Source organism: Lagopus muta, chromosome 6, assembly GCF_023343835.1.
Source record: "Lagopus muta isolate bLagMut1 chromosome 6, bLagMut1 primary, whole genome shotgun sequence".
Taxonomy (NCBI): Eukaryota; Metazoa; Chordata; class Aves; order Galliformes; family Phasianidae; genus Lagopus; species Lagopus muta.
In genome coordinates this window covers 18,545,277-18,572,922 of record NC_064438.1, presented here as the reverse complement: position 1 = coordinate 18,572,922, position 27,646 = coordinate 18,545,277, and the positions used below count along the sequence as shown (strand labels likewise).

The 27,646-nt window shown below is 39.8% G+C and overlaps 2 protein-coding genes across 4 annotated transcripts in view; one reads left to right on the top strand and one right to left on the bottom strand.

Annotated features, from left to right (window-relative positions):
* Positions 1 to 26,731, bottom strand: part of EHF (ETS homologous factor) — a 90,927-nt gene extending 64,196 nt beyond the window's left edge. The window contains exon 1 of one of the 2 annotated variants that reach the window (XM_048949859.1): positions 26,550 to 26,731. The gene's annotated coding sequence lies outside the window, so the exon portion shown is untranslated. Of the gene's footprint in view, positions 1 to 20,139; positions 21,074 to 26,549 lie in introns of those variants that run through there. The other variant, XM_048949861.1, reaches the window with a different exon arrangement.
* On the top strand, positions 323 to 20,145 carry ELF5 (E74 like ETS transcription factor 5). 2 transcript variants are annotated; one of them, XM_048949864.1, is made up of 7 exons: positions 323 to 464; positions 3,875 to 4,001; positions 9,734 to 9,967; positions 11,003 to 11,053; positions 11,341 to 11,487; positions 12,396 to 12,591; positions 13,154 to 20,145. In XM_048949864.1, exons 2-7 carry the CDS (start codon positions 3,878 to 3,880, stop codon positions 13,248 to 13,250), a joined length of 849 nt encoding a protein of 282 aa, XP_048805821.1. In that variant the 5' UTR covers positions 323 to 464; positions 3,875 to 3,877; the 3' UTR covers positions 13,251 to 20,145. The 2 variants fall into 2 exon arrangements, with proteins under 2 accessions (XP_048805821.1, XP_048805820.1); XM_048949863.1 differs by having other exon boundaries at positions 323 to 4,001.
* Positions 26,732 to 27,646: the final 915 nt, after the last annotated feature.

Below are 27,646 nucleotides of genomic sequence, written 5' to 3'. Positions count from 1 at the left end.
AATGCCACTTTCCTGGGATTTGAGGTCTCTGAATATAATTCAGTAACCATTTGTACATACTAAGGCTTTGAAGGAAAGAGTGAAAATGCCACCTCAGTTCAAGTGCTTAAACACACTGGGTTTGCCTAAGGTGGTCCAAGAGTCAGGCTTACGTAAATGAACACTTTTCAGAGGAGGAGAAGAAAACAATGCAGGATAAAGGTAAACTTTCTGCACTTGTGAATGTTTCTCCCCCGTTCCCTCAGCTGTGTTATACTATATATTATCACTGTCATCAAAAGGGGTGTGTGTAAGAACTTGAAAAACCAAACGAACCTGTCTGCAAGGTGTTCCGTATATCACAGTCCCACAGGTGGCTTTATTTCCAAGCACCGGGCTGTGCTGCTGCTGCCTCCTGCTCCCCCTGGCTCCCAAGGCTGCTTCTGGATTTAGCTGCTGCATCGGGAGTAAGCGTCCGCCTGCAAGTAAGCTCCATTTCTTTCTTGAAGTCGCTGTTTTCAAAAGAGCTGTCAGCTGCCAAGGTGCTTTAGTTGTGATGATTTATCAGGCACTCAGCTGATGTACTGCCTGCCACTTTTGTTGTGCATCACCTCCTTTCTTAATGATAAACAATTGATTGGTTTAATGAATTAATAGAGGAGGCATGCGTGAACCTCAACAAATGCTTTTTAATAAATTAACTATCTAGGCCTGTCTCATTAAATCAGAAGAGAACGTTTGCAGTGTGACAGCTAATTAATTGCTTCTTCCAATCAGTCACCAGCTGGGATAAAGCCAACATTGTAAAGTTCCCCTTTTGTTTAAACAAGTGAATGCCTCTTCCCCTTTCTGTTTCCCAAAAGTGGATTTAAGTGGATACCCATGTGTGTATCTAAGCAGCACCAGCTAACAGTGAAATGTCATTCGACGTGACCCAAACCAACATCCTGTTTGCATAACGTATTTGAAAAGAGATTACCTTTGTTAGTGATGTTAAGAATTAACATTATTTTCTGGAGCGTACATAGATCTGTATAGGAGCAACTGCATATAAGCTGCATATGGGTAAAACAGGATTTTTCCTTCCTAAACGGCTTATGCTACCCTGTCACAGCACACAGCCAAGCTATTGGATGTCAGGCTGGCAGCTCTGCCCCACACCCAGGAGCCCAGGCCCAGTGCTCAGTGGGAGCTCAAGCTGACCTTCCTCTCACGGAACTGATTTCCCAGCTTGGATAAATAATTTTCCTCACAGGGAACTACAAAATCAAGCATGTGACTCATTCAGATCTTTTCTAAAACCAATGGCTTTGGATCTGTTTCAGACTGTACTTTGCTCTCTCTAGTTCATCCATCATCCTGGGTATCATTCTACCTTGTGCAAATCTACTTTCCATCTTGGAAAAATCATCATGAAAATTCACAAGCCAGGCACTGAATCTACTAATCTGTCATTAATGTTTGCATAGCGATGATGAAAACAATAGCAACTTCATCTTCTCTCTGGGTCAAGTCTTACCCAGATGGAGAAATAATTATAGTCTTCAAAGGTAATCTATTCTTTTCTGTAAGCCATTACTATTTTCAACTTTTTTTTTTTTTCTACTAAAAGCACTAGCCTAAAAAAAATGCAACCAATAAATGGTTTTTACTGTGAAGAGGATGTGTCAATCTTATCGTCCTCTCATCTTTTTCATTTGTGTTTCTAGCAAGCTTGTGAAACTGTCAGAAATTATTTTCTGCTGATAAGCAAAAGAAATATACAGTAAAATTCTATCTTTGATGAATTTTAGGGGAAAATTGTTTTGAGAAGGACGGGGATTTCATTCCAGATATTCTTGTCTCTATGTGAAATCTTATTTATGGGCAGACCGGTGTCAAGAGTGGGGGAGATGCTTTTCCAGGTTAGCTTAGCAATCATTCTTAAGGCACATTTCTCCAATTACCTGCAGAGATATTTTATTCACTTTTCCAAAATTGAGTTGGCTCTGGGGGTTTTCTTTCTGCTTGTTGGGTTGGTACCAGGATGTGTGTATTCACAGCCAGGTGATCATTGTGCCATTTGGGGATGACTGTCACAGGAAAATAGAGTGTGCTGGCTGCCAAGGGAATGGTTGGGAACGTTATTGTCACTGCACGTGTCCTGGATACTTCTTTCTTTCCTGTATTTCCAATTTAGCACAGCTAAACTGGAATCACCTACTGCACAGATGGAGGTACTTTTCTAGCACTGTCCTGTCATTACTGAAGTGAGTTATCAGTGATTTGTAGTTCTCCCTACCTTCTTCCCTGTTCCATGAGCTCCTATCCAGCTCTTCTGCGTGTGCCTGTCCTGCCACCCCTTGGTGATAAATGAGTGTTGAAATTCTGCTGAAGTTTACCAAAAAAAAAAAAATCCCACTGAGCCTCAGAAGTGTTTTTTTCTATTGTGGCAAACAGTAATTTCCATTTGCATAGATAGTAACATGAAGTCTCAAATTTCTCAAATTTAAAAGTCTCAAACCATTTTTCAGAGACAGTTGTGCCAACATGCTTGCACCATTGTACAGAGTTGAGAAAGATTTGGAAGACTTCAAAGAAATAATGAAGTGGATTTTAAAAGCACAGTGCCTTATGTCCTAGTTTCCTCTTTGGGAAAGACAGGAATTGTTCCATGGACTAACTGATGTGAAGACAAAAATGGGCCTGATTTGAACTCTTACCTTTCAGAGTTCAGAAACAACTGCTCATTCTACCCGACACTGTGAATTTCAGAATTCTATGTATAGCAAGCCAACATCATCTCATTCCAATAATACAAAAACAATTGCAGAAAAATTGGAGTAAGCGTTTTGTGCTCATTTTTGTTTGGATTATATTGTGCAGCAACTCAGATAGGAATAAAAGCCACTGTTTTGACATTGTAATGGTTTGTAAATATATGTGACATTAGGGACCACTCTGCCAGAGGAATAAAAGAGTCCTACAGGGAGCATCACTAGTTCTGAAAGGCAGAAGCAGCTTAGGTCTGAAGAAAAGGAGTAAATTGTCTTGAGCAGTTGAGCAGTTGCCTTGAGCCTCGGTGCTCAAAACATGAACATTTTAAAATCCACTTCATTATTTCCTTCAAGCCTTCCAAACCATCACCTTTCCTACCGCTTGTGGGAAGCTGTGGGGGTTTGGGCATTGTGAGTCTTGGCCGTGAAGAACAGCAAATTGCATGTTTGTGTACTTATGTGTATGTGACATAGGCAGAGTGGGATGGACCACAATTCTCTTCTCCGTGCCAACTTTCATTTCTACCATAGATCATGTTTTCACCAACCTCTACTATTTCATTGAAATATCACCAAGATATGCAAGAATCCCCTTCCCTGAAGCACGGAACATCTGTAATAGTTCCCTAATTTTCCACATAAATTCTTAGTTTTCCTCAGGCTTTGTTAATCTCCTCATGCTTTAGCCTGGCTGACATTTATGGCAGTGTGTTATAGACACAGTGAACATCTTTATGGCCAGAATGATATTTTCTCATACATGGGGACTTTTTTACCACAATCTCATATAGTCATAAAGTTAAACTCATCCACGTGTTTCTAATTATTTAACGATTTGTTTAATAGTTTATTTGTCACTCTTATTTTTGTATGTATAGGTTGCATTTTCAAATCCCTAGGAATATGTCTTTCCAATCATTTTGACTGCAAGTCTACCTATGGTGTTTTCATTCCTGCATTCCTGCTAAATGTCTTACTTCATCTTACTAGTTTTCAAAAGATCATTAACTTCAACTGAAGTTTATGTGGTGGCCGTTGGTGCATCACAGATCTATGCAATCACACCAAGAAATTAATGCTGCTCTACTTAAAAGTAGCACTCTTAATATTTTCATCAACTAATGTATTGCTGTCTCAAGGTGATGCTGGATTCAGTAACACCCAGCACGTTTCTGTCAAACATGATGGTTTGTGATCCCCTGATGTCTTGGACAGAGATATTTGGGACAACTGAAGATGACTATTCCACCTGTGACCATCAGACAGGTATGTAGATAGAAACTGAAATTGAAAAGAATTTTCAGTAATTCAAGGTTAATTTGAATTTAATTTAGTTCAAGATAAACTGAGTGCCAAACAGGCTGAGCCCTCTCTTTTAACCTTTCTCTTAGAATCAAAGAATGAACTGGGTTTAAAGGGACCATAATAAACATCTAGTTTCAGCCCCCTTGCTATGTGCAGGGGACCTTTTCTGGTCCAGTTAACTTCCTCAAGCATATTGCTAGCTTAGAAAAGATCAAGGTGCACAGAAAGAACAGTGTTTTGTGTTTAAGCAATGTTTTCCCCCCATTTAGCAAGGTGATATAAGTAATGCAGGAAGGAACCCTCAAAGGAAAGTGCAGTCAACAAGGAGAGAAAGGCAGCAATTGAAAGGCAGATTCTTGACTCCTTGTTTATCCCATCTGCCTAGAATTTAGAATTTGTCCCTGAGATCACTTCTACCGTACAGAACTTCAGCCATATACTGAGCCAGTTATTTGTGATGACTGTCAATGACCAGATCACACACGTAGCTGCCAATAACTGGGATTTCAAAAGCTATTGGAGAACTGTGTGGGTCTAGAAACACATCAAATTCTCCTCTGCAGAATTTGCCAATGTTAAGTGTGCAATTCTCTGACTGTGCATGTGGAGACCCTGCACTTCACCAGGCTGCACACCTTACACGGTCATCCCAACTCTGCAAAGGAATTCATTCTAAATCTCCCTTCCAGTCAGTCATACAGTTCCCGAACAGTCCTTCTCTCTCCGAATCATTCAACAGTTCTGTAAAGAAAGGTAACACAACCAAGTCACAATACTGACCCAACCTTGTGGTGAGATCTGGGGAAGATTTATGATTTTATGCAGTATTTTTCTCTTAGGAAGCTATTTTTGTCCTCTTAAGTGAGAACAGTGTTGGCCTTACGGAAAAGTACTTTCCTGCTAAGGCACAGTTTGAGTAATAAGGAACAAAACTTTCCACACAGCTTCTGTTGGTGCTAATCCATGGCCATTGAGGACTTAGTGTTTGTTTCCATATGGCTGAATTTGTCTGTTCCATGTTTGTATGGTATATTAGGTAGAATATAAATGTTGCTTCAACTAGAAGGCTGTTCTTTAAAGCTGTGCAGGAATTAAATTTTTACTTAAATATATATATATCTGTATACTGTTTTAATATTAGTTTTCATTCCAACTTAGAATGAAATTCTAAAGTTCACTAGACATTACAGAAGTCACAGAAAGTATTCTGTTTTAAAATTTAAGAATGCAATTTAAAAAGTCTAATGTTATTCTACTTAAAGTTAATTTGGGGTCAGTCACAGTTTTGCCTTGATTCATATTATACATTTGCCTGCTATCCAACCTTGGTTTTGTTGTTGTTGTTGTTTAAAAAATGAAAATCCATCAAATCACTGAAATTGAAATGATCCCAAGGGCTGCCCAGGGAGGTGATGGAATCACCATCCCTGGATGTGTTCAAGAAATGTGAAGAAGTGGTACTGAGGGACATGGTTTAGTGGGCAATATAGGTGGTAGATAAATAGTTGGGCTGGATAACCTTAAAGGTCTTTTCCAATCTTCGTGTTTCTATGACTCTATGAAGTAGTTCTGCTATCAGCAGATCAGCATTTGCTGAAGGCAGAGCAGCCCTTCTGAGGCATCTTGACAATTCCTAGCATTACAGCCATCTGCTCCTTGTTATCAGCGTGAGCTCTGCAACTCAACAGTTGGGCAGCTCTGAGCTCACCCAGGTGGACAGCAGTGCAGCAGTGAAGTTGAGTCAGATTCTGCTTGTAGCTAAGTGCAAAGCTCTCTCTGCTCTAGAAGCAGAATTTTGTGCAGCAATCAGGTCAGACTCCCTCTTGCCAAGCAAAGTTGAACAGAGGAAATAATTATCATTTTCTGATCATGGTGGAAGCTACATTTCCTCCTTCACAAGTTTTTATTGCTCAATTTCTGATGCTTTTAAACTTCCCATAAACCCCTCATGGTTACAATCATTTCTGAATCAAATTTAAACCAAGCTTGTAAAACCTGTGAGTTCCGTTCCTATTTCCTTCCTTTCCTTCACAGTAGCTGAGGAGCACATTTAACATGTCTAGCACCGAAAAAAAAAACAACACCAAAAAACTACTGCAGTGGTGCAGGAGCAGTGCTAGAGCAGCAATTTGAGGAGAACTTGGCACTGAAGGCAGAGGAGAATGTGGGTCAGCACAACTCATCCTGCGCTGCCTCCTGGTCACAGCAACAGGCTTCAGGGCTCTGATCCCAACGCTTTCTGAAAACTTGTTTTGGATTTGATGAAAAAAAGTGTGAGGTCAAGTTCAAATTTATTCCAGATGGAAATGTATATTAATATACATAAATATATATAAAACATATGTATATATTCAGATGAACAATAGACGACAAGTCTGCCTAGAAAGAGTCAGATGCAGATCACTGATTTAAAGCTATTACTAGACTCAGCTCCTGTGCCAGACAGGGCGTTAGTAGTTCTATGTACAAGCTCAAATTAATCTATATGTACCAGTCCAAGTCCGATAGTTTCCCTGAAAATATGAAATTGTTCCTGCAAACCTGATCACAGAAAGGAGCCCAACTTAGTGGGACTTTCAGTCTGGGGCTCAGCCTATCCTCATGTTCCTATGAGAACTACAAGGTTAATCTGCCTTTACAGTTTCCACATTAGTCATCTTAATGTTCTTACATTTTCACTTTCTGGCAATCAGAACATACCAGGATTTACATTTTAGAGGCATCTTTATTTATATACACAAAGTGGAGGAAGCTAAAATCTGTGACACTGAAATACTGTGTTATTTTCATTTCTTGTCCTCATTTTCCATCACTGGGTGCTGGAAAATTATACAGAAGTGTTAATACTGGGGAACTAATACAAGAAAATGTGTGAAAATTCTGCCTCTAAAAATCAAAACATTATGATTAAATGAGATGTATTTTTTCCAACTGACAAAAGGTGGGCATGGGCTGTCTGCCTTATATTACAGCTGGGCTATATATAGAGAGAGAGCAGACTCAATTGCATCCACCCAGATTTGTTATGGCTGATAAAAGTATTTTCCCCAACTGTAACCACACGTGCAACATTGGTTTGCCGTTGCCATGCAGAAACAAGGGCATCCCAGGAAAACCTGGACAGCTGACTTTTCTTGGCCTGCATTGCTGAACCTACCTGGGACTTCATGTCTTCCTCAGCTTTGCTTGCCACTACAGATAAAGACACATCGCCTGCAAGGCAGGAGACTCATTTTCACAGCGCAGCATTAGCTGGAGGACATGAACCAGGCTTACTGACTGAAACAACAGTTGCAGCCCGGTGGGATTATGCTTACAAATGTCATTTCCCAAGGGCTGGGTGCTGGGTGACATTAAAGGGTTTAAAATATTCAGGTTTCAGGAGAGGCCCAGCAAGACAATTAGTGCAATGGAATAGATGGTAGGAATCGTCTAAAACCAGTGGAAAGGGCAACATCTGAATCGAGGGTCTCTTCTCCACTCTCAGCTGCCCACCACCGTCCTCCTGGGTGCCCTGTTCGTAGCTTTAGGCACACTGCTGCCCTGCCACAGGGAGCTACCTGCACCCAGCTCCTGCCAGGTGCCTTTTTGCCTTACACTTTTGGAACAGTGCTATGAAATTCTACCTGACCTTTACTTTTTCTCTAAAAGAAGACCTGAAATCCTTTCGTAGAGCCTTTGTCTTCAGCTGATCTTTTCTTCCAGCAGGCTGTTTGAAGTGGCACGGTACCTCAGTCACGTCTATCGCCTGGAAGAAGGGGGAAGCTCCCCTGTATGTATAACCTAGATATAAGAACTAAAAGGCAAGAGCACATGCAAATGCTACACCTCGGTGTCAGCACATTTTGAGCACTCATCCTGTACATTAACATGGGGCCTTGGAATATTCCAAAAAAAATCTGAGCCTTTCCAAAGCCAAAGCAAACAAGGAAACTAGACTGGATGAGTGCTGGTCCATGAAAAAAACATGCTGTGGCATTTGTACTGCCTGCAAAGCTGATATTTATCACTGTCAAGTCAAATTTTCAAGACCAATGGCCAATTCACTGTGAGATAATTCACTGTACCCATGGAAGGACAGAAAGCTCACAGGGCAGCTCAGGAAACATGAGGCTGGACGTGTGCCCGATCCACAGAAAGGCCTCTCTGCAGTCTGTCTGTCTAGCTGGGTACCTGGGGATGCTCCACCTTTCCTAAGGGGGCTGGAGGCTGTTGGCACAGGATTAAATAAAAATAGTCTGCCTGGTCCAAAAGAGATCGATTCAGCCTTCTGCTTTTCTTGAGCAGCCTCTAAAGTTGAGATTCCTGTAGAGCTCAAACCTAGTATTAAAGCAATTTTTTTTTCCTGGCAGAAGCCCTGTGAGCCCAGTGTTTCCAGCACTCCCATTCCCCCCAAGGAAACCTCCAGACTCTGACATAGCCAGGTGTATGCCATCTGCAGGGCTTAGAGCAGCCAACCCAATGTCAGGCTCACCAGATTTCCCTTTTAAATCAGGAGCTGAATAAAATGTCAGATTCAAATATCCTTAAGCAATGGGCCCCAAAAGGTAGACCCAGATCTTCTGCCCACCTCTTTGCTTTACAGGGATGTCACAGCAGAGGTTCAGTATTACATTAATTCCATATGTGCATAGAGATGAAGATATTTATAGCCTGGGAATGATTCATGAAAGCAACCACAAATTCCCCTGTAAACTTTTAGGACTTCTAATTAGAAGTATTAATTATTTAACAGAAGCCCACGTCGAAAGCAGGATCCACATTTCAGTTATTCTGTCACAATTTCAAGCCCTTGGAATTCATTTTACTGTGAAACTCCCCCAGCCTATTTGCATCATTTTGCACTCTAAACTAGCTGGTTGTCTAGACAAATGACAGCTACAATTCACTTTGCTCGCAGTGCTATCATAGCCTAATTTGAATTGCCATTTCATATGAGCAGTACCTAAAATCAGATGTTCAGGATTCATTTGAAAATAAAATGGTAAAAAATGGATGACCAAACTAAGACAGTGGGAAATGTAAGTCAAGAATACAATGCTGTTAGATGTGAAAATGCACTAAATAATCTCTGCTTACATTATACTCCTCTCATTCACATGCTATTTTGTTGCCCTCCTGTTGTTACTTACTTTTAAGCCACTCTAGGAATACAATAAATGATTCAGATAGATAATTAAAGCCAATTAATGAGACGTATTAAAAGTAATGCATTTTTCAGTTTCTAACATAACAACAAGTATTTCAATCTATAGCTCTAATATCATTTTAGATGAAAATTAATGGCATTTACCCAACTGCCACAGATATCACTGAAAGAGAGTATGTCAGGTTATTTCAGCCCAGGAATACATCACTCATTGTTACCACACAGTGCCACGTTCACACAAATTCTTTAATTTTCTTGTACCTTTTTGAAATTTATTTATGTGTTTTTGAGAGGTACATTGTCCTTTGTACATGTAAGCAGTTTCTCTCAGTCTAAGGTCTAAGACAATTAGCATGCATATTTGCATGGCAACAGCAGTAAGTGAAATGCACAACGTAGGGCCTGGTGTTCTTTTACAGAATAAGGAAGGAAGTCTGCAACCATAACAGAAGAAAGAAGAGGGATGAGTTTTGCTTGGAACGTGGTTATTAAAATGAAGAGCTTTGCATCACAATGTTCCTCTTTCTGGTGAAATATTTTACAGATTCTGATTCTTTCTGGACATCCATCAACCCGGAGCACTGGAGTAAGCACAACGTCTGCGAATGGCTGCAGTTTTGCTGTGACCAGTACAAGCTAGATGCCAACTGCATTTCCTTTTCCCATTTTAATATCAGTGGCTTACAGCTCTGCAACATGACCCAGGAAGAGTTCCTGGATGCTGCAGGCATTTGTGGTGAATACTTGTATTTCATCTTACAGAACATCAGGATGCACGGTGAGTGTTCCAGAAACCAAATGCAAAACAGAAAGCAGTGCTTTTTTGAGTGAAGTTTTTGCTAACAGAAAGTGTGGGATTCATGCTGTAGAACAGCAAAACAGGAGGGCACTTAGGTATTAGCCTACATAAGGACACAGCCACAGCTGTGTCCTCCACTCTTGATGTAGCTACGGGGTCAGCCACATGTCACCAGGTTCCTCCCTGGGCCACAGAAACCTTCATGCAGGCTCCAGTGCTGTTCCATCCTTGGCCTTTCTGCTGAAACTGCTTGACCTGCAGCAGTCCCAGGGTTACATCCAAACTGGATACAGAGAGACATAATACACAGTTATTCCTGTAACCCAACAGAGTGAAGACTGCTCTGCTTCCCAGAAAGTAGACCGGTTTTGTTTGATGAGATTATGAGAGCTGACACTGAACAGCTGAGTGTAAGTTAAATACAACAAACCATGCCCATCCACCCCCTGCATTGCCCAAGGCCTGTGAGGAAAGGCAATATACACAGTCCTGTAACGAGACTGTCACAACATAGCAGGCAATGCACCCAACTGCATCTTTACAAGCAGGCCTAAGTTTATCATTTACTTACTTTGTGTGTTGGACTGCTCAGCATGGATTAAGTTCTCCGAATGCAGCTTGGTATGGGCAAAAAATTCATTTATGTACTGGGAATGTAATGGATCCTTTACTAAGGTGACACAAACCTACTAACACAGAGTTTCAGGCCTGTGCACATCTGGTTTCCAGCAGAAAAAGTGATTGTTAGGTAGGGGAAGGATGCAGAAGTAGTTTTCAAGAGACTGAATGAGGACGGAGTGAAAAGAAGCTGCGAGTGATCTTTGGAGAGAGAAACAGAGACACGTGAGTAGATGTGGTGCAAAGGCTAAGGAAAGTGGAGGATCAAGACAGATCAAGAAGTGGAAACAATAAATCAATTTAGCAGTGGAGAAGTTGAAAAATTATTTCACTGGTTTCAGTAGTTAGTCTTCTGAAGAAAAGCATTGAACACTGGGTTGTGTTTTACCTTCACAGGCACATCCTTTTTTACTGACTTAGAAGAAACAAAGTTATCCAGCAAGGACTGTAAGTAAACATGATCACACACACTAAGTTGCACCCAATGGAAAACACATTTCAGAGAAGTTCCCCTATTTTGTTACTTTTATCCCACTACTGTTTACCCCATGAAATAAATCTGTAGGTCTTAACTGTTAATTGCTTTCACGAGGTTTCACCAATCACCCTTCTGCAAACCCCACAGTTGTGTTAATTATTCACTTGCACTTAGTTTTGTGCTGGAGTTTTATTAAAGAGATAAAGTTGCAGCTCACATACCCTCTTTGACTTAATGTTGCATGGTGTTTGCATAGGTGACCTTTTGACCAAGTTGCCACCAGACTCAGGAGTTCCTTCTTCACTTCTCACGTTATTCTGCAGTTCAGTCCCAGTGCATGATAAAGCATGCATAAAGACAGGTGGCATCAGCAGCCAAGAATGTCACAGTCATGGTAGAACAAGTAAGTACATATCTGAAACTCAAAATTCAAGATTACACAACCTATGTTGTTCTAACTCTTCAGCTCCATGCGGTTATCAAAAGAAACCTTAACGATACCACAAATAAGTAAAATTACAAATAAGTAAAATTGGATATTAGGAAAAATTTCTTCTCTGAAAGAGTGGTCAGGCAGCAGCACAGGCTGCCCAGGGAGGTGGTTCAGTCATTGTCCCAGAAGGTGTTGAAGAAAAGCTTAGATGTTGTGGAAAGGGACATGATTTAGTGGGAAATATTGGTGGATGGTTGGGCTGGATGATCTTGGAGGTCTTTTCCAGCTTTGGTGATCCTACGATTCTAATCTTACGTTAAGGTAATAGCTACACCTGCATTTTCTTTTTTCTTTTCTGTTTTGTTTGTTAGAGTCCCATTATTTGTGGGACATCTGGTGTGCAAACACATCTCTGAGCTAGGTGAAACAACAGGAAAAGAAACAGTCTACCAGTGCTGGGAAACTGGCACTCGTTATCTCAGTTTTAGCCAGCCCAGTCTTTGTTACAATTTTTCCCTTGAAACACTTGAGATGAACATTAAAATTTTTTTAAAAGCACCAATTTAAACCATATGTTAAAGTTGTCAATGATAAGTGAATGAAATAAATAAAGCTGTTTTAAATTCCTAAAATTCCTGGAGTAGAAACCAGATTCTAGCACCATAAATATTTGTAAAAGCCCTTAACTGATATTTTCTGGAGCACTTCTTATTTGCCCCTTAATTCCATTTGTAGAGAGGTAAGGCACTAACATTTGGAGAGTCTAATTGAAATAAGTGCAAACAGACAACAGGAATAACTAGCTGGTGACAAACGTAAATATAATTCTGCCTAAGTAAGAAAACATCTACTGAAGAGCTGTCTTCTTCCTGTTCAAGACCTTCAGAGTTCACATCTGTGGGAATTTGTAAGAGACCTCCTCCTTTCTCCTGAAGAAAACAGTGGCATTCTGGAATGGGAGGACAGGGGAAAAGGCATTTTTCGAGTTGTCAAATCAGAAGCTCTGGCAAAGATGTGGGGACAAAGGAAGAAAAATGACAGAATGACATATGAAAAACTGAGCAGAGCACTTCGGTGAGTTAATTGGTGGAAGGGCCCCTCACCTCACTTGACTTCTGTCTCAACATCCATATCTCATTACTATCCTGAAAACTTACAATGGGCAGACAGGAATTGGTACTTCCTGTTTTTTCTAAGGCCACGAGAGAGCACTCAGTCTCCTTTGTGTCACATAGGATCATAGGGCTAGATGTAGAGTGGTAGAGTGGTGCAATCGACTCTACTGATTGCAACAAAGCTATCACATTAACTCAGCTGAGAACTTGGACTATATCTGCTAAATGACGCTTTTTATTCCAGCAGAAACATAGGCAGTTTCTGCTGAATTGTGGTAATCTTAGTTAAAAATACAGCTAAGAAAAAAGCTTTGTATTCCTTGTAATTTTCAAACAGTGGAAGGTATAATCCAAGGCACCTGGGAAAGCTGAAAGCTCTTTTAAGTCACAACAAAGCAATTTAATGGAAAGGAAGATTGGAAAGAGTACACTGACTCCCATTCTATTCTCTGGCTGTGATGTCTATGTAAAGAACTCCAGTAATCTGAATTCTACTACTTTTTTGTTTATTTTCCCTGCAGATACTATTATAAAACAGGCATTTTGGAACGAGTAGACAGAAGGCTGGTGTACAAGTTTGGGAAGAATGCCCACGGATGGCAGGAGAACAAGATATGAACTGCTCAGTGCTCCCACAAATGCCTGGCACAAAACACGCCACAATCTGGATGGTCCAGCTGCAGTGGACACTTGAGAGAGAGGCTTTCCCCTCCCTTTCTCCCCTCAGCCCATCTGGACGAATTCATTGGAGTCTGCTACAGGAAACAGGCTACAGCATCAAAAAAAGCACTTGAATTTTGGAGTCGTTTCTGCCAAGCACTGTCTGCTAGGAAGTCTTTAGGAATATCTTTATCTGCTGCTCAAGTGACAATTAAATCCTGCCTGTCTCCCTGCCTCAGCCAATAATGTCAATGACCAGTACGAAATTCCTCTCTGTTCTGCTGCCATTTAAAGGGGAATATTTAGAGACATTTCCCAGTTATGTTACAGTATTTCTAAAGAAAGTAGAAAAGCTTCTTTTCCATTTGATGAGAAAAACCACACTTCTGATCCATTCCACTCTAAATCACTGCATTTCTCAGATATGCCAGAAATCCATGTGTTGTCTGAAACGTGCAGTCCAGTCTCCTCTATGTGCCTGGATTTAATATATCCAGTCAACATAGTTAACAAAAAAAAAATCAATCTCAATTCTGAAATACATGTATCAAGTAATTACTACCTTTATCTGCTAATTCCATCTGTGAAAAGATGTAGAGCAACACACACTTGATGTATTTGATTTTTTTATTTTTTTTTTCCATGAAGATGAATTCAAGTTACTTCTGCATTAGGAAGAAGCAGTTCTGGATAGGGTACAAGAATTTGCTGAAGTAGATTAGTTTTGAAATGTAAATGAATATTTGTGGAGATGTTTCTAAAGAGCTTTTGCCCACATCTATGCAGACATCAGTTGAACACTTCAGAGCAGCTTACAGCAGTGTTGTACATATACCAGTAAAATTAACGTGTGGTGTGTGCCCTCAGCTGCTCCATAGATCAACCCTACAATAAGCAAATTTGTTAGAATGAAAGGCGGTATGTGAGAATTCAGTTGCGGCTTTTGGAAGCATCATGACTATTCTGTAGTTTTACAAGGTTTGCTTCTTCAACGTAATAAATTTAAGCTACAGCTGTAAATGTATCAACTACTTTAGCCTTACCGCAAGTGGCATTCAGGGAAGTTCAATGGGCCTCTAAACTTGCTTTCCAATGGACAACTCTGCACACATTACTCTACATAATCCCAGGTCACTGAGGACTTCCTTAACCCTAAAGCCTTTTTCTTGCAACTCAGAAAACCGTGGTATTATTTGCAATAGGAATTAGCTTTCATGGCAAGTGTCTGTTGTAAGAATTGGGATTATCAGGTGAAGAACAGCTGCAGCAACCCCCATTCCAGGCACTGCACTACATGGGATTACATGGGCAGCAGCTGGAATGGAGGATGGTGGTTACTGACTTCAGAACCTAGATCAGGCCCCAGCACTACCAACAGCCTGCAAAATTCACATTAGAGATGACTACCAATGAGGTTTCTTCCAGAAATTACGCGTATTTGTTTGGAAAGGCTCCTCTTTCTCCTATTTTTCAGCCACGTGTTTGTTTTTATCTGCATAACAGCTACAGATAATCTTTCTGGGAAATAAATTCCTTAGGGATATAAACACAGCATAAAGGGCATGCTGTGAAAAAATGCTCAACGTTTATTGCAGCTGCCTGTTTCATAATATGGGAAAACAGCTTGGCTGAAGGAAAAACAAGGCACTAAACTTGACATAGAAACACTTCTTAGACTATGACAAGATGTAGAACTGAGGGATGCAGATTTTCAAATGTGTCTGACACCTGTGTAATTTAGGTAGTAAAATATAGTACAAATGTTCTGTTTAGGCTTCTAAATAGATAGATAGATAGATAAATAAATAAATAAATAAACAAATAAATCAAGCTTTCAAACTCTTTAAAACTAGCAGGAATTGCCAACATTCCACCACACTACCTGCAAAACACAGCCAGGTGGCCCTCTTGTGCCACGTCCAAAAGAGATCAACAAGCCTTTAGGCCCCAATCCAATTATGAATCATAGAATTGCTGAGGTTGGAAAAAGACTTTAAAGATCAACGAGTCCAACCATGACCACCCATACTACCCTAACTGTAACAACCCTCTGCTAAATCATGTCCCTTAACACCACATCCAAATGGTTTTTAAACACATCCAGGGATGAAGATTTACTGTAGAGATGTTCTTAAAATGTGAACTGTAAAATAGATTTTCCTCTTAGGTTTGTAGAGTTTCCTGCCCACTGCAACTTGTTAACAACATGAACGAAGATGTATGCCTTTCTTCCTCTCGTGTTGCCATAACTCCTTTCAAGAGTTCCCAGAACCACTCCATGGAGGCCGGATCTTGTAGCCTGGGCCTGTCCCACAACTTCCAGATGTGGACCAGGGCAGCACCAGGCATCTCTCTGGCACCAGGCCCAGGGAGATCCAGCCCTGATGGCTGTGGAGACAAGGACAGCTGGGACTGGGCAGTCACTGGGGCCTTGGTGAGGATCACCACGAGGAGAGGTCAGGCAGGGTCAGTCAGCTCAAAAATGTATAACTTAATCTAGCTCTGCCATAAGAATGGAAATTCAGAAGACGGGATAATGCTAATCCCAAAGTCTAATCCATCAACACAACTTCCCCCTTGTGCAGCCAATCTAAGCAGCGCAGATACAGCAAAGAACAAGATGCTATTTCAGATATTGTTAAGTCAGAGCACACGGCGCAGAACTCTTTGGAAGGGAGTGGCCTGTTTAAGCATAGCTTAGAAACAACCTGATAAAAATCTGAAAGTTTTTAAAAGGGTCAACTACTGTAAATTGTTAGTGTTGTAACTCTAATGGAGCTGTGATGATCCAACAGAGTCTGCAGGCAACTTCAGCCAGGAAAAAAGGTTGCCCAGCTGTTCCTTCACGCTCATGAATGCAGTATAGAAACAACAGGCAATTTAATACGCTTCTCCCAAGGCAGATAACACATCTATTTCTAAAAACTAAAGCAGAGCAGAAAAACATACAACATTATTTTTCATACATTGCCTTCCTGTACCACTGAAGGCATCAACGGGCAACAGAATCAAGATCCTAAATGGCTACACGTGGAAACTGTTCACCTATCGACATTTACAATGCCAATGCAAATGTCCTTTTTTCAAATCTCCAAAGATATTGAGGAAGCCATTTTATTCAGAAAGAATTAAATCTAGCATCATTACTAAGGCTCTCAGCCAGAAAATGCACCGCCTTCTACATCCTAATGCCTACCTAGTATCATTCTAAGCTGTGAAAAGGGAGCTTCCTCTAAGGCAGGCACAAGTATTACACAGGATCATTGTATCTTCAGAAAGCATGTAATTCTGCACACCACCTTTGTCACAAGGGGTTACCTTGCAAAACATCATTTAAGATGAATCACAGCTTCTTGCTGTGTAAATCCTTGTAAATCCTGACTATCTGCATGAAATGACAGAATTTGTCATTCTCCAGCAACATCTGGGTTAAACCTGTATTCTACCTGGTTTGGAGCAAAAGTCAAACCCAGACGTCAGCCCTTCCACATGCCAGAATAGCATCTTAGCCTATTTCAACAGTAAATGATACATGTTTTACTAATTGCAGGCAAGGATTTCAGGCCGATTATGCCTCCAGACATCACATAAATTAACAAAATCAGTTCCTCTATTTAGGCATGATGATTCCCACCTCTACCTGCTTCTAGCACAGAAGAAATGCAGAGGCCAAGGACTTTGTTATGGAACCATGGCAGTCACCAGTACAACTTGGAAGAGCCTTAGCTCTCACACTCTGTTCCTTAAAATCCTGCCAAATCTTAACAAAATAGAAGCCTGATTGTAAGTCAGCTAGTTTCTGTCACAAACTGAACTATATGCATTGCATATTACTGCTTCAAGCTTGGGAAAATACTGTATTTCTAAGCAGCAGTTTCTTTGAAGGTTCACTTTACAAGTTCAGAAGATGGCAAGTTTGAGCAGTCTGATCTTGAAGAATGTGCTTTGAAAGTTTTAACCTTGTCCTGGAGGCACAAAGTGCAAGAAGAATATGCTTTAGTTTTTATTGTAAAATCCAGTTAAATCATCTTCAAACTGAGCTACAGAAGAAGTAGGAATGATTGTGTGGAACATTTCTTACCACATTTTCCCCAATACGCAAGTTCTCATTAAACAAGAAAGGAAATCAAACGTCTAATTAAACTATTATTCATAATTATTATTTATTTCTTTTGCTCTACTATTAGTAAGCAAGGACATAACCTAATTATATTACCATCTGTGCTGTCACTTCTCAGAATCAATATTTTTAAGCAAGATTTAATTCAGACTGAATGTTGAAGTTGGAGTGACATTCTCGTACTGATAATTTTCCAAATACTTACTTCTTATTATTTAAACAAAACATTAAAGTCATTAAAGGGGAAAGCCTCAGAACAAAGTTGGCTGTTTATCCAGTGAAAATCCTGTAAGGGAGGATTTTCATTCACCCTAAGGAGGCTTCTTCAGCACTATTTATTCCAAAGAGCTTGCATACAGGTTCTGCTGCCAGGCAAATATTAGAAGAATTGTCATCTGAAATGCTAAGTCAAAGCAGCATGGGAACAGGAAGAAATTTCCTTTATCAGCTCCAAACACATTCTTGGTTGTTCTGTCCCAAGCCTCCTATATGGTTGGTCAAAAAAGGAAAGTAGTGATGAACTTCATGCAGGCCCAGCTGACCAGAATTTCAGACCAAGAACAAATTTTAGACTTGGCTTTACGTCTTTGAGAGCCATGTGTTGATTTTAGCAAATCAAGATGACATTCGCATGGAAAAGAGAAGGAAGATGATGTACTTTATTTTTTCTCAGCAGTGTGCTCACTACCAATCATAGCTGCTGCTCTCATTGCCCAGGTGGGCTTTTTGGCTTCACCCAACCGATTATTCTCCCATCCATAGGAAAGCAGGAACACAGAAGAGCAGCAGTACAGGACACTGCCAACGTTTTACCTTCAAACATGCAGCACCTACACATTCCGTTAGTGATCTCCAGGACATTCATTGCATTTCAGACCTACAATAAAGCTATTTCTATTGACATCCATTGGGAGGGGGGTGGTGAGGAAGGCACCAAGTGTTTCTCTATCACATTCTGCAGCAAAAAGTGCAGCTCCTGGACGAGACGTACGAGTAAGGCAATGTTTGATAGGCAGCACAGCATCAGAAATTAATTCTTTTCTACGCAAAACTGAAACGAAGTAGAATAATCATTTTTTGAATTGCGTGGTACTGAGCATTCCTTATGTTAAAAGGTTGCAGACATCTATTTTAAATTTAATTTACTCTTGTATTCCAGAACAATCACTTGTTCCTAGGAGTGCAATTTTGTATTTCAAATTCTTAACAGCTCTTTGAGACAACTGATTTGCAATGCCAGAATTCTCCATCAGAGGCCACAGTTGAGCTAAAACAGCATTTGCTGCGGTCTCAGCCAGAGCTCCAGCACCCTGATCACTTGCAACACTTTCACACACGCTCCTACCATTTTGCTATGTGCAGTAAATTGTAATAAATGAAAACCGGGCAACCAGGTCTGCATTCATAATGATTTATATCTTGCCGTCGCTTACTGTAACGATATCACTGATGGAAAATGGTACTTTTAAGGCTAAGGAGTTTCTCAGCATTTTGCATGTTCAAAAATCCTAGGACTATCAGAAAGAGTGTATGTTGCTGTTTACCTTTTCATTTTAATCACCTGAACAAAAAAGTCCCTCCATTGTTAACATTTAATAATCTTTGATTCTTGAACAGCTCTGGAAATAAACTGAGAGTTTGGACTGCAAATAAAATCAGATGAGAGAAGTAGAACAAGAAGGCAAGTAAAAGTGTAAAGTTACACAGTTGTTTATACAAGTTCTGTTTGCTCTCAGGAATGACCATCATTGAACTCGTGATGACACAGAGCTTCTCTTGGTCCTGAACATATCCTAGTTAGTTTTTAAATTGGCTACAAACAAGGTTGAGTGCCAGAATTTGGTCTTACGCACTGACACGGAGAATAAGGGAATGCAGGATGCAGACTCAAGGTTTTAAGTGAACTATAGAGTTGTCTCAGCATCAAGGTGAAGGCAGCTTAAAGAGCTCAAGGTGAACTTTAACTAGCTCAGAGGACTTGGACTTTGGTTCTGCCAGTCAGAAAGCAAAGCAGAGAAAGGGGCTAATTTAGATACTGTGAGTCTCTGTTGAGAGAAGCCAGTGTATTTTCATGAATTAGTAACTGTTCATCCATTGTGACTTCATCCTCAGACCCTGAAATGAAAGTGCAACTTCTGAAAAAGTGAATTTGAGAGGAAAAAAAAAAAAGTCATCTGAATATCAGCAGTTAAGACTGCTTGCTTATAACAGTGACGGAGAAGAGGTTAATACATGGAAATTTCACCTGGTGGAAAGATACAAGAAAGCCTCTGATTAGATAATGAATGGACTTTGCATTGTTTGTGCAATGATTGCCTGAATTACTTTCAACTAAGAAACACTCAGCACTGACTTTTTAAATAAAAGCCTTTAACCTGGTACGATCAGTCAGAACGTAAGAGATTTGTTATTAATTAAACTATCTTCTGCTCTGAAAAATGTGCAATCATGGTTAGAGGTTAACAGCACAAAGTGCTATTTCAGAACCATGGGAGTAAAAGAAATGGTTCTTGAAAACTGTGGAAGAAAAGGAGTGGGGCAGAGAACTCACATTGTTGTCAGTTTTCTCCACTGTCGACCAACATTTACTCATAGAATCACATCATTGAGGCACAAAGCAACATTAGCATTCATCTGCAAGTTACTACTTTTAATAGCCTTTTAAAATTACTTGAAGTACTCATTTAAAATAACTTCTGATTTTGAGGAACTGCCTTTTCTTTTTACCTTGGATATTATTGGACTCCCAGTGCAATTTACAGTAAGTGGAGGTGCAATAAGAAAGAATGAGCTTCAAATGTTTCCATCCGTTGAAGACCATTTGCACAAAACAGTAGGTGGAGTAACGTTGTTATGGAGGGCTGCTGGATAACCCTGCAAGAAAGCCTTAGCAATATGGATCAGTGCCAGAACAAACAGGAGAAGCTGCCAAACTCTTCCACAGCTATCTTCTATCAATCTTATCAGTACTTTTAAATGATAGGTAGCATAGGTTTGGAAAAAAGGCTGCCTCTATTACCTCAGTAAAACATTTAATAGCTTGGTGAGATTTTGCACGCAAGATAATCACTGCATGGGCCAAACAATAAAACAGATACAAATTACAGTTATGCAACTCAACAGAAAAACATGAAAAATGACTCTTATGTAACAAAGTTATGGCACATGAAAAAAACAGAGTGGAGATAAAATTAGCACTAGCACAAGATTGCCTTTTCTAAATGTCTGGAAAATGATGGAAGCACAATATAGTCAATGGGCAGTGTAAAATATGGCCTTTATTCCAATCAGTCTAATTTTTTTTAGTCATATCTTGAAAGGGGGAGTCCAGGACAATTTCTATTATAAATGACATCGAAAATTTATACTTAGAATTTCTTCTTCCTATAAATTTTCTCTGAAAAATATTGTTTTAAGAAATGCCAGTGTTGGTATCAAATATTCTTTATAAATGGCACCTCAGCTCAACAGCTAGAAATTAATGAAACAAGCATATTCAGTGTCTTGTGTTGTAATGTTGAATGGTAAGTAATAGAAAACTTCAGTACTTGAATGCTTGCTTTGAAGCAAAAAGCTGTATCTGTGAGAGTACAGACAAATCTTAGCCAGAGTGAAGAGTACAGCTGTACTTCCATGTGTGCTGAAACTATCCCTTACCCTGCATTCTTTATAAACTTATACATACACACCCATCAGATGAAGAACCAGTGGGGAAAAAAAAAACAAAAAAAAAAAACTTGTAATTTGTTTTAGGCCTCAAGAAGATCTCAGTGCCCAAAGTACCTTTGTCTGCACAACAACAAGTAATAAGTAAAGCAGGCAAAATGGCTATAAATTTCTTTCTCTTTCCCGATTTCCCTCCACAACGTTTGGAACGTTGTCCAAAAAGCTGTATACAGTGTGAGAGCAATTAGGTAGAGGTATGCTGCTGTGTGGTTTCTTAATTTCCTAAGATGTGCCAATTTGGATTTTTACCGCATCTCAGGCAACCAACTTATTTAACCGGGCTTACCACCTTATTTAACTGCATTTAACTGAAAAATCACAGGGAAAAAATGCAAGAGAGACAAAATATATTAGACTTTAGTCAAAGGTTACAGCTTTAGTCAGACTAATGGTTGCGTAACTGAAAGCAGCACAGGTTTGGCCAGCTTACTTGCCAGAGCCCAGCATCTGCTACTTCAGCAGAGCCTGCAGGGAACAGGTCGTACAGACCTCTGCCCAGACAGGGGGTTAGTCATTGCCACATCTGGGCTGACTTTCACTAAAGCAGTCAAACAAAAGGTGTTTGGTCAGGCAGCCAATTACTGTGCTTCATTTCCTTTGATCTATTATGTAAAGACAACATCGGGGTGAAGAAACAAAATGTTTCAGAGAGCTATTTAATGCTGGTGAGGAGGAACAACAAAGAAATCTGGATATGGTCTAGGAGGGTGAAGTAATTACAATAGACTGAATAAAGCGAGCTAGGGGAAGTGGAAGATCAGTGATAGGGTTCTGACCACCAGGAGACTCATCTCCTAGAGACTCCCATGCAATCTCATACGTCAGTGCCATCTGAACACACAGTGATATGTCAGCTTCCACAAGAGCTCGGCTATCCTCTTGTCCGCACATTTTCAGTGGCCATTCTGGATGGCCATTACCCTATCTGAATCTGCAGCTGAAAGACAGATGGACTTCAAGCTGAAAACTTGCACACCTTCCACCCCTAGCACTGAGCCAGAGAAAGCTGCCTTAAGGCATTTTATATTTTCAGCCTGTTTGGGAGTGTTGCAACTTTAGTTTGTGAGCACTACCTTCCATCACATTATTCGGTAATCCTTACAAAATATTTGCAAAAGGTCAAACAGGTTCTTGAGATCTAAGTGGAGAGAACAGAAAAGCAATAATTCATTATTCATAAGCCATTCACATGTAGACAAACATACTAACTTCTGTCAACGCTGAAACAATAATCTCATGGTGAGACAAAGGCTTATTGCATGAAAAAGATATTGGAAAAAAAATTCAAAAAACCCAACAGAATTCTCAGTAAGGGAAAAAGTCAATCAGGTTAAAAATGGTAGCAACTGAGAGGAATAAAGTAAGAATAAGCACTGATGTTAACAGCCACAGCAAATCTGTTCTGAATGTTTTTTTATCACATACTATCAAACAGGGCTTGCAGTTTTGCTTCTGACTTGTTTTATTACAGTTTTGCAGTATTTGAACTGAAATAAGATTGAGGTAAATGTTTCAAGGTTTTCAATAAATTATCAAGATACTGTGCCCAAGTTCCTCTGAAGAAAAGTTTGAAGTAACCTGCATCTAATGTTTCCTTTCAAGGTAAACTACCATCATGTAACAAAACAGGTCAGGCTGTAATTTCTAGGAGAGAAAAAAAAATAGTGTTATTCTGCTCTAGTAAGCAGGATGTAAAAATAAATAAATAAATAAATAAAAAAGTAACATAAAATCACCTGCAAATAAGCTTCAGCACAGCTCCTGAAGGCCTGTTTACTCTCAGAATGCAATGAAGTGAGACTACCAACTGTACTGGAGTTGAAGTTCAACTTTGAGTGGAATTTCACCATGACATACTACTAAATCACATCAGCCCTATACAGCAATCCAGGCTGTAAAAAAATATCACCACCAGTGAATTTAACATCAAGCTACTTCACCTGCTACTTTTAACTAGTGTCTCATTGTTCAGCCTCGATTAGCTTTCAGACTATGGAAAGAGGCAATCCTTTGCACACACAGCATTTTCAGGAATCACCTTCAATCTATGAGATCCATTCCCACAAATGAAATCATCTTAAGCAAGAGGAGCTCCTCGTGTGAAAAGTTTTCATAAGAAAAGTATAATGGTACATTACTAATGGGACAAAAGAGGAAGGGAATGTAACACAGACTTTGCTAGTACCTTTAAGAGTTACCTGGGAGATGATGGTTGAGCACAGATTACAAAAGCCTTTCTCTTTGATACTGGAGATCCAATATTTAATTGAGAATCTAGCTGCTACTGAGTCAAACCACTGATTTGGCAAACTTGCTTTAGATTCATTTGCAATCACAAATTGCTGGTTACATCATTAATGTCAGCTGGATCAAGTGCTCAAATCCAACTGTGTACATCATACTCTGGGTCATCTCAGCTTGACTACAAGCTCAAGCCTCAGTTCCAACTGAATTTTAAAATATTACCTATGAAAAAAGGCCAAGCTTTACTATGGATTGCATATCATGTCATAATCCAGCATCAACAAGAGATTAGAACATCCACTTCTGCAATATTGTTTTGAAGCCTCAAACCCCTCAGCAAGAAAAACCCCAAGTGCAGAATGGTTTGACTTGAAGTTAATGTACGAATGCCTTTAAAACCTCTAGTTTTAAGGCTTTATTATGAGTTTTCCTTATTTGTATTAGCTTTCTCTGATACAGATTATATGGTGCATGTATGCATGCACATCCAAGATGGGATCCTTCAGTTCCTGTCCACTTTGCACTGAGAAAAAAAAAAAAGAGCACATATCTGTCTTCTTCCTCTTCTCCCTCCCTTAGACAGAAGGAGTGAAATGAAGGCCACAAGCCATCCCAGAAGCAGAATGAGGACTGAATAATTAGGAGACAAAAAAGGGGACAAAAAGAAGGGTTCAAGGGTAAAATTGTTTAGCATTAAGAATCATTTAAGATATTTATTACAGGAAAACAATGAGAACACTGCATTTCTTTCCAAAATGGTGGAGCCTCCTTCCCTGGAAATATTCAAAATCTACCTGAACACTTTTTTATTTCACTTGTTCTGGGGAATGTGCTTTAGCAGGGGGTCAGATCAGGTGATCTCCAGAGGTCCCTTCCAACCCTACAGTTGTGATTCTGATCAGTGGGAAAAAAAAAAAAATAAAATCAACGTCACTTTTTTCCCCTCCTCTTAGCACCCAAGCAAAGTGGGCTATAAAGGCCTGTTGTAACACAGTGAGCACATTTTTTCATGATTAAACATTCGTTGTCTGGAATTGCTATCTGTGATGTTAAAAAGCAGCTCTTAACACACCTAAAAATACATTTTGCAAGAAGGCCCAGTCAAGCTATGTGCATCTTTGAAAATGTTTTTTTCCCCATGCAAGCTTCTAGATTAAGGTCTCAAAATTAGTATTAACTACTCATACAGCCTGTTGCTTAACTTTGAAACATAGCAAATGGAAAACAGATAAATGGGTGGAAGTTCACCTCTAGTATACAACTTCGTTGCTTACAGTCAATAAAATATTTTCTTAGTATCACAAACTGACGCCCATAATATTTAGTAAGAAAGTAGATATTTCTTCACATTCACTCACCCAATTAACTTTTAAATTGCAGATAACAATGAAACAGTTAAAAAGAAGGATTAATGGAGCTCCAATGCAGAGGGTACTCAAACTCTCACAGGCAAAGTGTGGAATCAACCCACAGCAACCACTTCCTTCTGTGGCATCTCGAAAGAGAATACTCTTGCTTAGATGTTATTCTGTGGGAAGCAGTGACTTGCATGCCTGTCAGCTCACGCATCAGCTCTCCAAAAGAACAGTACACAGCCACTGTCTCTAAGACGAGCAGATGTATAAAATTACTTTGCAAATCAGCAAGATTGATTTTATGTATGCTAAGTCATAGATACCCACACCAAGATTAGCAGACAGTCCTCATGAGTGAATTTCACCAGATAATTCTCTAGTCAGTTCAATAAAGGAATTCCGGACTTACTTTTTGTAACATGCATGAAGCAATATCTGACCCAAATCTAGCTCACCCTTTCCCCAGAGAAGATGTAGCAATTCCACATACTCAGTCATCTCTTGCTATAGCTCATTCCAGCTACTATCTTCTGCAATACTAGAGTCTGCTACTTTGTTTTCCTTTTCTTAAGTGTTAGCACTCTCCCATCTAGCAACAAAGGGAAAAGGCCCTGGAGAAGCTCTAGGTTTTAAAACTGTCAAACTCATTTTTCAATCCATTGTTAGCAATGAGCATCTAAAAAAACTATGAAGTAATTCTTAATACAATTAAAAAAAAAAAAAAAAAAAAAAAAAAAAAAAAAAAAAAAAAAAAAAAGAACTGCACTGCAATAACCTAGAAAACAAATATTTAATTTTACTTGGGCAGAAGACAAAGTCACAATACAAATACGATTATGTCATGTCACACAAACTGTCTTAGCTTTCACAATGCATAGTCATAAATAGATCTATCACCTGGGTTACTTGTACAAATAGCATTATTGTTTGCTCAGTGCTGCCTACCTGCTAAAACCCCACTTAGAGCCTTTAAAAAAAAGGCAGGTTTTACTTTGAAACACCTGTCATTGTTAACTTTTAGCACAGAACACTGTTCAGTCTTAAGCACAACAACAGAGAGCTGAAATAAAATATAGCTGCAACTGTTAACTATCTAGCCCATTCTACTACTACACAAGATGTTTCCTTGGTCTTTCTTATGACCCAGAACTTAGTTTTTGACTTGATGCTGTTCAAGTTTTAGCCTAACCTCTACTCTAAACTAGTACAATTTGCAGTATAACTTATTAACTACAATCATTCGTTCAGACTGCCTTTATCTGGTCATGCCACTGAAGTTAAGAAACAGTTGTTTGTGTTAAACATTTTATTAAAAACCTCCAGGAGTGCTGTGTGATAACGCCCTTTCCAACTCATGATCAATAGATGTGTTTAACCACTATTTTGCAAAGGTTACATTTCAACATGCATGAGGCATGCAGTTTACAGAATCATAGGGGTTGGAAGTTCTTCTACACGTTAATACAGAATTTCCTGCATTCAAGTTCAACAAAAGAACAAACAAACAAACAAAAAAAAACCCTGAACTTGTTATCTTCTACTTCCTTTGCAAGGTTTAATTCCAAGAGCATGTTGACCTTTGTTGCATCTCTACAAGCCCTGAGAAAGTTGCTATAATCTCCCCAGGTGGGCAGCCCTTTTTCCACATTTCATGGACTTTCTCCTTTCCTTTCATTTTATCCATGAGTTCCTTGCTCATCCAGCAGGCCTCTAGCCATGCCTCCCTGTATTTCTTACTCTAAGGGATGCACTTATCTTGAACATGAAATAAGTGGTATTAAAGTGCCAACCATTCCTCCCGGGCCCTCTTACCTTCTAACACTCCAGTCCATGGGATACCTCCAAGTACATCTTTGAAAAAGTCAAAGTTGGCTCTCTTGAAGTTTAGGGCAGCAATTCTATTTACTGCTTTGTTTCTTCCACACGAAATCAGGAACTCCACCATCTCGCATCCTAAGCTTCCCCCAACCACCACAACACTGACCAGCTTTTCCTTGTTAGCAAAACCAAGCTCAAGTAGCACACCCCTCCCCATCAGTCCCTCCCACCACCTGTGTCAAAATTTATCAAAACATTGCAGGAACCACCTGGACCTTGTGTGCCTGGCCATCTGCAACAAATACCAGTATGGCTGAAGTCCCCCATGTGAGCCATTGCCAGGGATGGTGAGGCTACTACCAGACGTTTGTAAAAGGCCTCATCTGCTTCCTCCTCCTGATCAGGCAGCCTGTAGTACACACAACAGTATCACCTATGTTAGCCTGCCCCTTAATTCCTACCCACAAGTTCTCCACCTGATCACCATTCCCCTCCAAGTTCTAGTTGCTGTCTTACGTAAGGAGCAACTCCCCCACCTTGTCAGCCTATCTTTCCTCAAGAGGAAATAACCATCCATTGCAGCAACCCAGTTGTGTGAGCTGTCCCAAGATATCTCTGCTCCTTGCCCACGAAGAAAAAGTAACAAGCACAATAAAAGAAAAGTTGAACATTTGGGTAATATATATATTGAAGAACAACTATCTATACCGACAGCCTGTTGAAAGGCTTTATGGGAACACTGAGATATATTTCAAGTGTTTTATTTCAACTGCGTGCTCTTTATTGATAGTGTCCAACAGAATGAGTTAACTTTGATGAAAAACTGGATGAACTTATGACTGAAATTTGAAAATTTTAGATGAAAAATATCAAAAGGTCCCTTAGCATGTAGAGCCTTAAGGAAGACTCCATCAACAAAAGCCACAGTGAAGTTCAAAAGCAATTTTTTCCCCTTTCACAGGGTACACAGTCTCAGGCACTGCTGTACCACAGATTCAAGCAGCATTCTCTTTTCAGAAGGCCTTACAAATTAAACAGAAGGCTTCAAACAGATAATTTGTCATATCAGTACTGAATAGAATTTCCTTTTG

What these genes read in the sequence shown, in the direction of transcription:
- ELF5 (XM_048949863.1), top strand. Translation starts at nt 3,857, where the DNA reads ATGTATTGCTGTCTCAAGGTGATGCTGGATTCAGTAACACCCAGCACG. An exon ending in TCACAGTCATGGTAGAACAA is followed by an intron (nt 11,488 to 12,395) that starts GTAAGTACATAT and finishes TTCCTGTTCAAG; the next exon opens with ACCTTCAGAGTTCACATCTG. An exon ending in AAACTGAGCAGAGCACTTCG is followed by an intron (nt 12,592 to 13,153) that starts GTGAGTTAATTG and finishes TTTTCCCTGCAG; the next exon opens with ATACTATTATAAAACAGGCA.